At 35.7% G+C, this 17,315-nt stretch overlaps 1 protein-coding gene across 4 annotated transcripts in view; it reads right to left on the reverse strand.

Annotated features, from left to right (window-relative positions):
- Nucleotides 1–17,315, reverse strand: part of CCSER1 (coiled-coil serine rich protein 1) — a 1,492,403-nt gene that overhangs the window by 947,162 nt on the left and 527,926 nt on the right. For all 4 annotated transcript variants that reach the window (XM_027544062.1, XM_027544063.1, XM_027544064.1 and 1 more), the window contains exon 6: nt 14,173–14,380. In XM_027544062.1, the coding sequence (XP_027399863.1) occupies nt 14,173–14,380 (208 nt within the window). The remainder of the gene's footprint in view (nt 1–14,172; nt 14,381–17,315) is intronic.

Genomic DNA, 17,315 nt, shown 5'->3' on the forward strand with positions numbered 1-17,315 from the left:
TCTCACCACGTTATTTTCAGTTCAACATTAAATAAATACCAAAATAAACACTGATGGCAAAGAAATGATCAAAATATTTCTGCAATTTTCATGGGAAGAGAAATACAGAAGAAAATAGCATTGTAGGAGATGGAGGTGGTAGACAGGGAGCCACTCAGAATACAAACAATTTGGAAAGACTGAGATTTTAAGGCAACATTAAAGATATATAAAAAAATAGCATGCATATGCAATGACTCTGACAGAAACACATAAGAAAATATACTATGAATATAAAATAAATAGTATCACAAAGCCTCACCTATTGCACGTATACCTCTTCTCAATCACTGCTTCTATACATGTAATCTTATCTTGACTATCACATTTAACATCCTCATTCTTTTAAAAATATATATATATAGTCTTTAATATATGTCATTTAATTTTGCATATTTTTTAGGTTTATATATTTTAAGTTTTATATTCTGTATGAATTTATCTGTGACTTGGTTTTTGTATTCAAAATATGCTTTGTGAGACATGATGATACATGAACATAAAGCATTCTATTACATGCACATACCCAAAGGGAGAACAATCTGGAAAGCACTTTGGAAAAACTTTGATATTATCTAGTAGTTTTAAACATGCACTTACTTAGTAATTCCACTGCAGAGAGAGACTAGATTTTCATGGTGAGATTAACACATTGCCCAAAGTCATACTCACTTACTGTGATTTGATATTCAAATTTGAGCAGCCTGTCCTAGCACAGACTAGTATACTGTGATCACTATACTAGATTGCCTCTGCAGTATAAATAACAATTTTAAGTAATATAAATAATAGTTTTTTAAAGAAAAGAATAATATCTCAATATGGAGGGTACTCATGTAAGATGAATGTTTGGTCATCATACTTATTTAACCTAATAAAATATATAATATCCTTCCAAAATTAAGACATGTTTTACTTTAAAACATATTTTAAAAATTCTTTCAGGGCGTGTATTATTCATTTTCATATCCTTAAAATTCATAGACCAATGATTTGAAAAGAAATAAACCAATAATTTAATAGCTGAGAACAAGCTGCAAAAAATATTTCTATTTTAGAATTTTGCTTTACAAATTAACTGAATAAGTTGCTCTGCATATTTGAAATTTATAAAGCCTGGGTAATACGCTTTTGGAATTAATCACTGGATTGACAAATCTACTGTTTATCTTTTCTTATCATATTTACTTCTCAGTATCATTCCTCAAGTTGGCTATCTTAAAAGCAATGTTTTCCCATAGCTTCTTGATATTACACTCTTGGCATTTCTTTCCTTTTCATTGGATATTGATTTTTTTTTTTCTTTCCTGATCATTTAATATTGGAGCATCCCATTCTGGTTTTAGGCATAAATTCTCTCTTCCATAGCTTTTAATAGAATCTATATTATCAAGAATACACAATCTTTATTTTTAGCCCTGATCTTTCTGGGTTTGTGCTTAGTCACTCAGTTGTGGCGGATTCTTTGCGACTGCATGGAGTGTAGCCCGCCAGGCTCTTCTGTACATGGGATTCTCCAGGCAAGAATACTGGAGTGGGTTGCCATGCCTTCCTCCGGGAGATCTTCCCAACCCAGTAATCGAAGCCAGGTCTCCCGTACTGCAGGTGGATCCTTTACCATCTGAGTCATACAGACACATTAATTCAAATTTCTATTTGATGCCTAACATGTGCATGTCTAAGTAAGCATCTCAACCTCAACCTGGCCAAAGCAAAACTCTAATTTCCCTTTGTGTCTCACACAGATTATCCCTATCCTAATCTTCCCACTCTCAGAAAAGAGCAATAATGTCTGCACAGTACTCAAAGGTCAACTCTCAGTTATCCTTGCTTTTTCTCTTTTCTTTCTTGCTTTTTCAACTGCAACTCATAGCAATGGCTGTTGACGTTACTTCCAAAACACATCATACATCTTTTCCCTTCTCTCTGCCTCAACTGTTACTACCATGGTCTGTCCATCATTATTTCTCTCTTGGAAAAACTTTTCTTACATACTGAAGAAACAGGAAATTCCATTAACATGTAGTAGTTCTTTAGACAAGGAATGTCAGGTCAATTTTGTTAGCACAACTGAATGCCAGAAAAACATAAATGGCAATAATACTTCTACTCTCAGTTTCAGCTAGTACAGCCTTTATTAACAATTATTAGCATTGAATTATCATTCAATAAATACAACATAGTGTCCTATTAAAAACATTTACTAGTATATTTACAAGTTTAAGAAATCTCAAATACATTCTACCATGTTGTCATAGTATTAATCATACAAATGAATGAGATTATTTTAGTAGCTTATGTTCAAGGGTATTTACTGCACACTTTCACTGTGATAACTTATTATATACATTTTACTATGTAATTGTTCAAATAACCCTATAAAATTGTTGGTAATGCTGCATATAATGGAATGGAGACTCAAAAACCTTAATCAACTTGCAGCAGCTATTAAGCAGCAGAAATGATAATCCCATCTCAATGATTTTAAACAACTGTAATTTTTACCATTCTAATATACCCTTCTCCAGTGGGACTTTGTGGGTGAAACAAGGCTAGAAATTAGGAAAGAATTTTCTGTATCTTCTCTAATTTCTCCCAGAGGACTATTGAAAGTTAATGTTGCTTAAATAGCAAAAGAGTCATGGAAATATGCTTCCCTCTCCTTATCTTTTTTCCAAACCAAGTTTATAGTCTCATAAAGAGGTAAGCCTCATGTAAGGAGAGCATTATTTTTTAGAAACCTATTTATTCTTAGTGAATCTAACTGATGCTCTTATCTAAACTAAAGGCTTCTTCAGGGAGTATAAAAAGAAAGTATACTCCCTGATCTATTGCTTTATATGAAAACAGGGTTATATTGTTTTTCTGTTGTTATTGATTATGTTATTATAAAATTGAGAAAAAAATGAATTCTAATAACAATTGGTAAGAATTGACAGTGGGGCCCTAACTTAGTCTATATAATAAATGGACATGGGCATAGTTCACTTACAGGCCTTCCAAGGGAAGAAGGGAAATTCCACAAAATGGAAGCATTGGCCGTGGTGCAATCGGTATGATGACATTCAATGTGTTTTCATATTAAGTGCACAATTTGATAAACTTTGATAAAAATGTAAATTCATGCAATAAACTATACCAATCCAGATGTAAACATGTTTTATTACTTTAAAAATTTATTTGCTAGATACAGAGCTATTCTGAAAGGTGAAAAATAGTGCTGCAGAGAACCTAGTTCAGTCAGACAAAAGGTACTTTTTGGGATACCTTTAGTATGTCTCACAGATGCTCTCAACTTAACAATTAAAAATTTTAAACCTTAAAGTGGTTGTCCATCAGCTATTTCAAGTTAAAGAAGCGCTTATCCTGAAGAGATTTATGGATATGGTTTTTGTCTAATGGAGTGAATCCCTAATAAAGTTCACGAGAGATCTATAAAGAATTTAAGAGAGTTATATTCAGAGAAACACTGTGCAGTTTGGAATTAAAGGGACAGAAACAGTACAAAATTAAAAGAGGCCTTTGGATGCCAATGTACACAAACACAAATAAGGATGAGAAAACTATGCAGCTGCAAGCATGTGCTAACTTTATAATAAAAGAAAGATAACCTGAAGGGTAGAATCGAGAGTACAGAGGATGGAATTAAAATTGTGGAGAATTTTTCCCGGGTTTTGAATCCTAATCCAGGAACTACTAGCTTATACATTAGTTCATAGATTTTCAAATGGAGAACTGTACTCTGGTTGTTGTACTTAAGGCTTATCTACAATTGCACATGTTTTGCATAATGAGATTCTGTATTTTGAATTTATGCTGTAATAGAATGATACTTTGGGTGGCCTTTGGAGGGCGTGAAGACTATATTATACTTTGAGTATAGACTCTGAGAAATGGATCACTGAAAGCCAAAAGTTGGATTATGGCAAGAATACACAGAAGAACTGTACATAAAAGATCTTCACGACCCAGATAATCATGATGGTGTGATCACTGACCTAGAGCCAGACATCTTGGAATGAGAAGTTAAGTGGGCCTTAGAAAGCATCACTACGAACAAAGCTAATGGAGGTGATAGAATTCCAGTTGAGCTATTCCAAATCCTGAAAGATGATGCTGTGAAAATGCTGCACTCAATATGCCAGCAACTTTGGAAAACTCAGCAGTGGCCACAGGACTGGAAAAGGTCAGTTTTCATTCCGATCCCAAAGAAAGGCAATGCCAAAGAATGCTCAAACTGCCGCACAATTGCACTGATCTCACACGCTAGTAAAGTAATGCTCAAAATTCTCCTAGCCAGGCTTCAGCAATATGTGAACCGTGAACTTCCTGATGTTCAAGCTGGTTTTAGAAAAGGCAGAGGAACCAGAGATCAAATCACCAACATCTGCTGGATCATGGAAAAAAGCAAGAGAGTTCCAGAAAAACACCTATTTCTGCTTTATTGACTATGCCAAAGCCTTTGACTGTGTGGAACACAATAAACTGTGGAAAATTCTGAAAGAGATGGGAATACCAGACAACCTGATCTGCCTCTTGAGAAATCTGTATGCAAGTCAGGAAGCAACAGTTAGAACTGGACATGGAACAACAGACTGGTTCCAAATAGGAAAAGGAGTACGTCAAGGCTGTATATTATCACCCTCTTTATTTAACTTATATGCAGAGTACATCATGAGAAACGCTGGACTGGAAGGAACACAAACTGGAATCAAGGTTGCCGGGAGAAATATCAATAACCTCAGATATGCAGATGACACCACCCTTATGGCAGAAAGTGAAGAGGAACTAAAAAGCCTCTTGATGAAGGTGAAAGTCGAGAGTGAAAATGTTGGCTTAAAGCTCAACATTCAGAAAACGAAGATCTTGGCATCTGGTCCCATCACTTCATGGGAAATAGATGGGGAAACACTGGAAACAGTGTCAGACTTTATTTTTCTGGGCTCCAAAATCACCACAGATGGTGACTGCAGCCATGAAATTAAAAGATGCTTACTCCTTGGAAGGAAAGTTATGACCAACCTAGATAGCATATTGAAAAGCAGAGACATTTTTTTTGCCAACACAGGTTCGTCTTGTCAAGGCTATGGTTTTTCCTGTGGTCATGTATGGATGTAAGAGTTGGACTGTGAAGAAGGCTGAGCGCCAAAGAATTGATGCTTTTGAACTGTGGTGTTGGAGAAGACTCTTGAGAGTCCCTTGGACTGCAAGGAGATCCAACCAGTCCATTCTGAAGGAGATCAGCCCTGGGATTTCTTTGGAAGGACCGATGCTAAAGCTGAAACTCCAGTACTTTGGCCACCTCATGCGAAGAGCTGACTCATTGGAAAAGACTCTGATGCTGGGAGGGATTGGGGGCAGGAGGAGAAGGGGATGACAGAGGATGAGATGGGTGGATGGCATCATTGACTCGATGGATGTGAGTCTCAGTGAACTCCGGGAGTTGGTGATGGACAGGGAAGCCTGGTGTGCTGCGATTCATGGGGTGGCAAACAGTCGGACTCGACTGAGCGACTGATCTGATCTGATCTCATTAGTAGTTTTGATGAGAAGGGTAACAATGTTGCTTACTTCCTGGTATCCAGACCTTTATAAAGTGCCCTCCCTCACTGAATCAAGGTTGGTCTTTCTAATCAATGTGTGTGTATGTGTACACAGTCATGCGTGACTCTTTGCAATCCCAGGGACTGTGGCCCACCAGACGCCTCTTACATTTTCCAGGCAAGAATACTGGAGTGGGTTGCCATTTCCTCCTCCAGGGGATCTTCCTGACCTAGGGATCAGACCTGTGTTTTCTGTGTCTCCTGCATTGGCAGGTGGATTTTTTTTACTACTACACCACCTGGGAAGCCCTTGCGTAACCCATACATTTTACAAAAGTGATATCGTGTTTCTTCTGATTTAGGTTATAAAAGATATTTATTTTGTCTTATTCTCTCTCTCTTGGATTGCATACTCTGGTGTAAACCAGCTGCCATGTCATTCAGTGAAGTGGCCCATATGGTAAGGCAGTAAGGTTCTGGCAGTGAAAAACTGAAACCTTCTGGCCATGCTAAGTGGCTTCAGTTGTTTCCGATTTCATGCAACCCCACAGACTGCAGTCCGCCAGGCTCCTCTATCCATGAGATTCTCCAGGCAAGAATACCAGAGTGGGTTGTTATTTCCTACTTCAGGGGATCTTCCTGACTCAGGGATTGATTGAACCCACGTCCCTTAGGTCTCCAACATTGGCAGGGAGGTCTTTACCACTAGCACCATCTGGGAAGCCCAAACTTTCCTGCCACATTACATTAACCTGCAAATCAAGTCACACTTACATGACTGCAGTCATGGCTGACATCTCAATTACAACCTCATTAAAGGCCTTCAGTCAGCAGCAGTATACACACAGCTCTCAAATTACTGACCACAAAACATATGAGACAGCAAATGTATCTTTTAGTCCACTAGATAATTTGCTATGGAACAATGATAATATTATTATAACCCGGTATCTTTGTATTTTTTATCTTGCTAATGCACTTATTATTCTTACTAGGTTTATTATTAATTTTTTCATAAATTCCTTAGGGATATCTATATAAACAACCACGCATCTCCTTATAAAGGTAGTTTTATCTTTTCCTTCCAATATTTATCTTTTTTATGCTTTTTCTTGCCTATTTCTATCTAGAACATCTGGCACAATGCTCATTCAAAGTAGAGAGAGTGGAGATTCTTCCTTTGCTAATAGTATTAGCTAGAAGCTTCAGTTTTGCCTCATTAAGTATGGATATTAGCTGTAAGAATAGAAGTTCCCTTTTACTACTAGTGTGTTTTTTCTTTTTTTTTAACACTAGACTGATATTCAATCTTTTCAAATGTGTTTTCTTTACTTATTAATATGATCATATACTTTCCTTTTTTTAGCTTATTAATATAGCTAATCACACTGACTGGTTATTGAACGCTAAACAAATTTTGTGCTCTTGAAATAGAACAAATTAGGTCATACATATATTTTTATAGTGCTTAATTTTGTTTAATAACTTTTAAAAGACTTCCACATCTCTCTCGCTATATATATATGTACATATATATACATACACATATGAGAATTTTTTCTGTGATTTCTTTTTACCTATAAAGATTTTGGAAGATTATTATAAATAGTTTTATGTGTGCTACATCAAACAGTTGAGAAGTATATTCTGTTTCTCTATTTCCTGAACTTTTTTGCATATTAGTCTTATGTGTTTCTTAAATATTTGACACAATGCACCAGTGCAATCTCCTGGACTTAGATTTTATGGGGAGTTTTTTTTTTAATAAAAATAGAAATTGGACAATCCCTTTAATAGAAATTGGACAATCCTTATTTTTAATTTATTCTTGGTCTTTATGGAAAGTTGTATTTGACAAGGGATTTGTGATCTTCACACATATTGTCATAGTTGCCATAGTGAAAGTGAAAGTCACTCAGTCGTGTCTGATTCTTTGTGATCCGATGGACTGTACAGTCCATGGTATTCTCCAGGCCAGAATATTGGAGTGGGTAGCCTTTCCCTTCTCCAAGGGATCTTCCCAACCCAGGGATCAAACCCAGGTCTCCCGCATTGCAGGCGGATTCTTTACCAGCTGAGCCACAAGTGAAGCCCACTTATTGCCATATTATTGTTTATAACAATCCCTTATTATCCTTTTAATTCCCATAAGATTTGTAGTGATGTTTGTGTGTGTGTGTGTGTGTGTGTGTGTGTGTGTGTTATTCACTCAGTTATGTTTGCTTTTGCAACCCCCGTGGACCATAGACCTCCAAGTTCCTCTGTTCATGGAATTCTCCAGGCAAGAGTACTGAGTGGGTAGACATTCCCTTTCCCAGTTGTAGTGATTATTCCCCCTTAAATTTATTTCTGCTATTAGTAATTTATATTACTTGTTTAATTTTTTTCTTCTACAGCATTTCTTTAAACATCTCAAAGAACCAATCTGATTACTATGCAAATTTTCTATTATTTGTTTGTTTTCAATTACATGAATTTTGATTTTTTATATTTATTTCTATTACTTCCTTAGAGATTACTGTTTTTCTCCCTAGATACTTAAAGAGAAAATTAGATAATTAATTATGACATTTTATTGCTTTAAAAGAAACTTTTAAAGTTATAAATTTCTCTTCAAGAATATGTCAACAATGTCCCACAAATTCCAATTTATCGTATTATTATCATTATCATCTCATTTGTAACATTTTAAAATCTCCCTGATCTTTAAATTGATCTAATTGATGCTTCTGAACTGTGGTGTTGAAGACTCTTGAGAGTCCCTTGGACTGCAAGGAGATCCAACCGGTCCATTCTAAAGGAGATCAGTCCTGGGTGTTCTTTGGAAGGACTGATGCTAAAGCTGAAACTCCAATACTTTGGCCAACTCATGCGAAGAGTTGACTCATTGGAAAAGACTCTGATGCTGGGAGGGATTGGGGGCAGGAGGAGAAGGGGACGACAGAGCATGAGATGGCTGGATGGCATCACTGACTCGCTGGACATGAGTTTGGGTGAACTCCGGGAGTTGGTGATAGACAGGGAGGCCTGGAATGCTGCAATTCATGGGGTCGCAAAGAGTTGGACACAACTGAGCAACTGAACTGAACTGAACTGAACTGATGGGGTGTACAGAAGTTTGCTGTTTTGATATACAAATATTTGCTGTTTTTCTAGTTACTTGTTCATTCTTGATTCTTACTTTAATTCCACTGTTCTCCAAATTATATTGCATAGATGTCTACCTCTGAAATTTACTGAGATATTTCTGATTCAGCATATACTATCTTGGCGATGTTCCACATACACTGAAAAACTGGTATAATTCTGTTATACACAATTCAGTTAATCATTATTGAAAGATTAAAAATGTTCAATCTTCTGAGACTTTCTGATTTTTGGTTGTTTTATCAATTTTTGAGAAAAGAGATTTACAATCTTCAACTATGATTGTGAACTTACCTAGTTCTTCATTTACTTCTGTCAAATTTTGCAACATATATTTACAAGTTACATAAATAGGACATCCACGGGTATGACTGTCATGTCTTCCTGATGAAATGACTTTTTATCATTATGAAATATAGCACTGATTCTACTGATATCTTTATATCTGCCTGACATGGGCACTGTCACTCTAGTTTTCTTGCATTTGTAGTTTTCATGGTCTACCTTTTTTCCAGTTTACATCTTAAACAAATTTTTGTTTAAGTAAAATAAATAAAAATAAAGCAAGTAACAGAAACTTGTAATTTTATTTTCAAAAGATAAAAAGCAGTCAAATTATTAGGTTGTCACCTAGATTTACATGGGTAATTGCTTGCTTTCAGTGAATTTTCTTACTTTATGACTCTCCACAGTGACTTTTCTCCTTCTTTAATTATCCATTGTCACAGTTCCTATTCTATATGCTTTTCATTTGCTTTGGGTTTTTCTGATAGCAAAATGTCAGTTTACAAAATTGCTGTTGTAACCTTTGAAATCATTTCAACAAAACGTGCTAAAACAAAAAATTATTTAAAAAATTCCCACTGAACAATTTATGGTGAAGTTCAAAACACTCCAAATTTTGTTATGCATTTATATATCATATTTTAAAAACAAAAAATATAAGAAGCCCATGCTTAAAATTATCTTGAAAGTTTCCCATTATTATTTCTAAAAGACAATAAATTAGTTTGAATTACTAGATAACTGAGGAAAAAAAGGGAAAATAGGTAAGAGTTCTTCATTGGCAAACTCAATTGTTCATGTCAACTAAACAAGCTTGTAAATTACACTGATTTTTAAACAAATAATTCACTGATTTTCACTAATTTAATCTTACTGTTAGATTTGTCTGATCATATCAACATTTTTTTTTTTACTTTGTTTCACACTCATCTAACTTTAAAGAAATGTCCTATATGATTCAGGAAATTTGTTAAACACATTCCCAATACTCATTTATTAAATTAAAAAGCCCATGGTGTTGCGTGGAGGGGCATTGCAAACACCCTTGGATAATCATTCTTACTCTGGTTATTTACTTATTTTTGGCTGCGTGGAATGTTGGATCTTAGTTCTCTGACAGGTTTTGATCCCGCAGCACCTGCAGTGCAAGCGCAGCATCTTCACCACTAAACAGCCAGGGAAGGCCCATAAACATGCTTACCAACTGTTTTCTTACTAAAAATTACACATTGCACCTAAAATCCCTTCCAAGTAGTTTTCTAGGCCAGTAACCATACAGTACAAATAAATTTTATAATAAGAGAACAACAAAAACAAAAGAGTAAACAGAAAGTGTGAAAGTGAAAGTGCCAGTCGTTCAGTCGTGTTGGACTCTTTGCGATCCCATGGACTGTAGTCCGCCAGGCTCCTCTGTCAATGGAATTATCCAGACAACAATACTGGAGTCCTTTGCCATGCCCTTCTCCAGGGAATCATCCACAGCAAGGATCCAACCCAGGTCTCCCACACTGCAGGTGGATTCTTTATTGTCTTAGCCAAGAGGGAAGCCCAAACTGAAAGGAAACATCAGAACAAAAACTATTTCTGTAGATAACTGTATTAAAGTTTTTATTTTACTACAAGTAATGGGATTATGTGAAAAAATATAACAAAAAAGGAAGAAAAAAATTATAAGGTTCTTCCTTGTTATAAGAGAGAAACTTTAAAAAAATCATTAATACTAAAAAAAGAAAAATAGAATTTCTTAGGGCCTAAAGCGAGGCTTTTTTTCTTTTATTCCATTTTAAATGAAGGCACGGATGTTCGGGGTTGTAATAGCAAATGATCTCCAAAGGAGGGAGTTAAATAGGTAGTGTGAGACAAATGTCAGATGATGCACATTTGACTTATCTTAGAATTAAAATCTAAGATGTCAACAGAGCAGCATTAAGAAAAATATCAAATAGGAGCAGTTCCTAGTCTAATATACTAAACTCATTAATCACTTTTTTATCTTAAAAATAAAATAATTGGGATATTTTCAGTTAAAAATTATCTATATACAAGTTTGAGTAAGCATCATACAAATAGGTCAATAGAAATAAACTATTAAAGTAAACCCATGTCTATTTTGAAGAGATGTCAGGGAAGTGGATATTTTGCAGGTTCTGAGCAATTTTTATTCACGGTACCTTAAGCATCTACTCAGAAAATATAGTTTCCAAAATAAGTTAATCCCCATATTTTGAAGAGGAACTTTAGAATTAGAATTAAAGTAACAATGATAATAATAGAACTTGTTGGAAATCATACAATGAACTTGAGATGTAGGGAAGTGGCCCTACCTTATAAAGAGCTGGGTCATTTGAAGGGTAGGCAACAAAAAGAATGGAGTATTGTTTCTTCAGGGGCAATCATCCTTTTCAGACACCTTGCACTATTAATATAAGCTCACAGATTTGCCATGTTATGCAGATATGTATTTCCTAATGGCCAATAAACAAGCAAGCAAGCAAAAACTAAAAAAAAAAAAAAGGTAGTATTAATCTAAAATGATTAGTTGGAATTAAATTCAATGAAATGTAAATTACCCTTTAAAAATTCCTGGCTTAGAGAATATTTCAGTTTTCTTTAAAGACATCTATTATGAATATCTTTTTACTAGAATAGATGTCAATGCTAATCATATAATAATATTGCTTTTCTTGCTGACAATAAAGAGTAAGACTCCCTGATTTCTGAATAGGTTTAATAAACAGATATAATTATTGCTCATTTTACATCAATTTTAAATATCAATTCTCTTCAGTTTTTTCAAATATTATTTTATGAAGAAAAACAGAAGAAAACAATCTCATTATATTCTGAATATTGACTTTATAATGAATATCATTGCATTTTTAAATTATAAAATTAAGTACCCTAAGAAAGGCCCTTGACTCTTCCTATCATTTTTTTTTTACTTCCTTTTCACTTGTATTGATTTTTTAAAATTAAAATCCAGACCAAAGAGAGAGGTAGAAAACTGAATACTTGAATGTTACAGACTTTGAGATTAATATCTTTTAGTATAACAGCAGTTATTAAGTTTGCCTTGTTCAAAGAGGTTCAGAATATATGTCGAGCAAATGGTCAGGGAGCCTGGAGTAGAGCAGAAAAAACATGCTGTCAATATAGAAACTATATAGTCATATATATAGTGGTGTGCTGGTAAATATGTAACAGCAGCTCACTAAAACTGAGGGCTTCCCAGGTGGCACAGAGGTAAAGCCTCTGCCTTCAATGCAGGAGAAGCAGGAGACACAAGTTCGATCCCTGAGCGGGAAAGATCTCTTGGACAAGGAAATGGAAACCCACTACAGTATTCTTGCCTGGAAAATCCCATGGACAGAGGAGTCTACGGGTTCGCAAAGAATTGGAAATGACCAAACAACTGAACACACACACACACACACACAAATTAAAAAGCCCTACCTTGTAGTGTATGCCAATTTCTGTAGCATAACACTCCCCTATGGCTGATTTCAAGCTACCAAAGTGACTTAAATAAATCTACAATTGGGAAATATGTACAGCACTATTATATACTATTTCCACATAAAGATTCAATAGATGTAAATACGTAAATAAGCTCACAAGTGTAATTAAACAGAAAATATAGTAAAGTTAGTTGGAAATGTAGAACTTTGAGTACTAATTACCTTTTAAAAATACAATTTTTTTCATTATAAACATATATAATTTAACCTTTTTAATGTCTGTGCTTAACTGCTTAACATGCCACTTCTAAACACAACTGCATAGATTCCAGACACAAAACTACCCTGGTGGTATAAGCTGGTACAGAATGCAGAGATTTCTTCCAGTATTTACTTTAATAGCTAACATAAGCACATGACTGGATGTCCCCCGTAGTCTATAACAATCATTTCCCTTAAGTTCCTTTCTTTCCTTGATTCAATTCTGGCCTCTAGTGGTAGCTGCTAGTGTTATTATTATTGTCATTGTTAGAAAAAGGAGTACAACCTGATCATCATTGTAAGGAGCCATTATACCAGTCATACTAAACAGTTACATTTCTCTCTTCTCACACTATTAATATCTTTTAAAAATAATGAGAAATAAATTAAATAATAATAGGATATAATAAAAAGTCACACTGGGAGTCAGAAATCCCACTGTTGTTCTGAATTCAGACCGACTAGAGGAAAGTTATTAAAATTTTGGCCCTTTCATTTCACATCTTTGAAATAATATTGTGTACACTTTTATAGAAATCCTCTAAAGAAAATAACTTTTAATTACAAAAATAAAACCATAACATACTTGGATCCTAAATAGTGGTCAATTCTTGGATGTAAAGATCAAAGACTTCCCCGAGTATTCTACTAACTAGTTCATTATCTAATTGAGCATAGGCTGCAAGAGGGCAGCTGTATTCAAAGGGCAAAATCAGTCAAACATTAAGATTGATTTTATTAGATTAATAGTTATTTGAAAAAAATGACTAAATAAACTAGTTTTATGGTATCATACAACATCTCTATATCATCAAAGTGAAATCCTGTTGAAAGGTCTCTAAACAGATTTTAATAATATATAAACACAACGATCAGAGAAGGCAATGGCACCCCACTCCAGTACTCTAGCCTGGAAAACCCCATGGATGGAGGAGCCTGGTGGGCTGCAGTCCATGGGGTCACAAAGAGTCGGACACAACTGAGCGACTTCACTTTCGCTTTTCACTTTCATGCATTGGAGAAGGAAATGGCAACCCACGCCAGCAGTCTTGCCTGGAGAATCCCAGGGATCGGGGAGCCTGGTGGGCTGCCGTCTACAGGGTCGTACAGAGTCGGACACGACTGAAGCGACTTAGCAGCAGCAAACATAATGATAACTGATGCCAATTTTTCTTTATCTAACCTTCCCAAGACTAGGTATCAGTATATTCTCTTTTCAGTTTCTCTGCAAAATCTTAGAATCTTTAAGTTGAAGAGTACCTTATAAAACAGAACTACAAACACTTCATTTGACATATGAGAAAGGCTAAGTTCCAAGAGAATTGCTGACCCCTGCCCTGCGTTATGCAGTTAATTATTGATAGAAGAGAGACTAACCAGGTTTACAGACTTCACTATTTACCAGCAGTAAAAACATTAATCTTACAGCAGACCATTACCTCTTGAAGAACTCTCTTCATCTTTAATAATAATGTCTTGACGGCCGTGCAGTCTTGTAACATCAGTCTGAATGGCAGAGAATCTATGCCTCCATTTTCTTCCACACTTGGCAGGGGCCAATCTGAAGATGGACTGCTAGGCACTCTCCTGATATGGGAACATCTGGCTTCCTGATCAATGTCTTTTGCTAATTTCAGGGAAAGGTTCCTAACAGGAAAAAAAAAAAAAAAAAAGAACAAAAATTACTATGTAGCATATTCAGAGCAGAATTTACCAAGCTGCTGATCAATGTTAGGAGTGAGCTGGAAAAAAATTCCTTGTGACTCTCATTATTTCCTCATATTAGTCTGAAAATTCTGAAGCCTTTTGTCCAAATTATTAAATGGTTCAATTTTATATGTAGCAGTAGTAAGATTCGATGAGAATCATTGTTTCAGAATGTGCTTTTTTTTCTCCAACTGAAATTCAATTTACACACAATAACCATATGTTTACACTTATTTAACCCTTTCAAAATTTTGAAAGCCAAAAGAAATCACTGAAAGAGAAATTTCATGTAGGGATTTTCTGAAAATAATGTTTAAAAATTATCTGGAAAGAAAAGATTAAGAAAGCAAAAATTGGGATAAAATACCTTTGGTAATTATTGTTTTAAATTACTAAATCAATCAATTGTGTATTAAGCCATTTTGTGGATTAAGAAAGACTAGTATGCATAAGATTTTATGTGAAAATAGTGAAGTAAATATAAGGTGTATAACTCCCTATGTAATGAGCATGCTTATCAAATAATCATTAAATATTTAGTACAGTAATATGTGGAAAACTATTATTTTGTACTACTAGCTGCTGCTGCTGCTAAATCACTTCAGTCGTGTCCGACTCTGTACGACCCCATAGACAGCAGCCTACGAGGCTCCCTCATCCCTGGGATTCTCCAGGCAAGAACACTGGAATGGGTTGCCATTTCCTTCTGCAACGCATGAAAGTGAAAAGTGAAAGTGAAGTCGCTCAGTCATGTCCGACTCTTAGCGACCCCATGGACTGCAGCCTACGAGGCTCCTCCGTCCATGGGATTTTCCAGGCAAGAGTACTGGAGTGGGTTGTCATTGCCTTCTCCTAATCAACAATTATTTTAAAATTATGCATTTCAAAAATACTTTCACACACTTTAATTAAAGGTGTGTATAAAGAAAAGATATTAAGATTAACAGTTTTTCACATGTGTTTAAGAGGCAGATATAAAAATATATGAAAGGAGGAGTTTATGAAAATGGTCATTTTTAATGAGTTTGTCTAAATTTATTTCCATTCATTAGAACCAAGGAACCTACACAATAATGATAATTAAACTCATAGCTCAGGAAATTTATGAAACATTAGTTTAGGACTTTTGCTCAGTTTCAATAGCTTTTATGTATATTATTCTCTGAAGTAAACGACAAGGTCACTTGGCAACCTAAATTGAAAAAACAGAGTTGCCTTGGAGCTTGCCACTAAGATCAGGTAAAGGTGCAAACAAAACAGAATTTCCTTGGTTAATTTATGCAAATGTGATTATTCAATTTATAAAACATTGGATAATCAGTAAAGAAAACACATTTTTGGATCACACAATTGTTTATTTGTCTTTATAGGTATATTCATTAATCACAATTGTCATTTCAAATGGTAAGATATTAATTACTATCCCATCTTTATGTTTATAATGAAATAATAAGTAGTCATAGCTAACATTTTTTAAGGATTGACAGTAGTCCAAGTACTGTGCAAACCACTGCATGTGTGTTAATTTATTCAAATGCTGAACAAGACCAAGAGTTAAACATAGTATGTTCATTTTTCATGTGAGAAACAGGCCCAGAGAATTTCTCAAATTTAAATACCTGAGAACTATTCTCAGGCTATTTAACACCTGAGAAACTTCCCTGGCCATTCAGTGGTTAAGACTCCCAGCTTCCAATACAGGGGGCATGAGTTTGACCCCTGATCTGGGAAAACTAAGAACCCACAGTACTGCAGATTGCACCAAAAAAAAAAGTTGACCTGAGGTGAATCAACCTAAGTACATAAGCAGGATAAGACTGTTTTCCTACTAGCCATATAATGTATATATAGGACTTTTCTTACTAGCCACCAGGGAAGCCCTAATATATGTGTGTGTCAATCAGTTAAGTCAGTTCAGTCGCTCAGTTGTGTCCCACTCTTTGCGACCCCATGATTCACAGCACGCCAGGCCTCACTGTCTATCACCAACTCCCGGAGTTCACTCAAACTCATGTGCATCAAGTTGGTGATGCCATCCAGCCATCTCATCTTCTGTCGTCCCCTTCTCCTCCTGCCCCTAAACCCTCCCAGCATCAGGGTCTTTTCCAATGAGTCAACTCTTCACATGAGGTGGCCAAAGTATTGGAGTTTCAGTCTCAGCATCATTCCTTCCAAAGAACACCCAGGACTGATCTCCTTTAGGATGGACTGGTTGGATCCCCTCGCAGTCCAAGGGACTCGCGAGAGTCTTCTCCAACACCACAGTTCAAAAGCATCAACTCTTCAGCGCTCAGCTTTCTTCACAGTCCAATTCTCACATCCATACATAACTATTGGAAAAACAATAGCCTTGACTAGACGGACCTTTGTTGAAAAGTAATATCTCTTCTTTTTAATATGCTATCTAGGTTGGTCATAACATTCCTTCAAAGGGGTAAGCATGTTTTAATTTCATGAATGCAATCACCATCTGCAGTGATTTTGGAGCCCCCAAAAATAAAGTCTCACACTGTTTCCACTGTTTGCCCATCCATTTCCCATGAAGTGATGGGACCAGATGCCATGATCTTCGTTTGCTGAATGTTGAGCTTTAAGCCAACTTTTTCACTCTCCTCTTTCACTTTCATCGAGAGGCTTTTTAGTTCCTGTTCACTTTCTGCCATAAGGGTGGTGTCATCTGCATATCTGAGGTTATTGATATTTCTCCCGGCATCAATCTTGATTCCAGCTTGTGCTTCATTCAGCCTGGCATTTCGTGTGATGTACTCTGCATATAAGTTAAATAGGCAGGGTGACAATATACAACCTTGACGTACTCCTTTTCCCATTTGGAACCAGTATGTTGTTCCATGTCCAGTTCTAACTGTTGCTTCCT

The sequence above is a fragment of the Bos indicus x Bos taurus genome, chromosome 6 (genome assembly GCF_003369695.1).
Source record: "Bos indicus x Bos taurus breed Angus x Brahman F1 hybrid chromosome 6, Bos_hybrid_MaternalHap_v2.0, whole genome shotgun sequence".
NCBI classification, from domain to species: domain Eukaryota; kingdom Metazoa; phylum Chordata; class Mammalia; order Artiodactyla; family Bovidae; genus Bos; species Bos indicus x Bos taurus.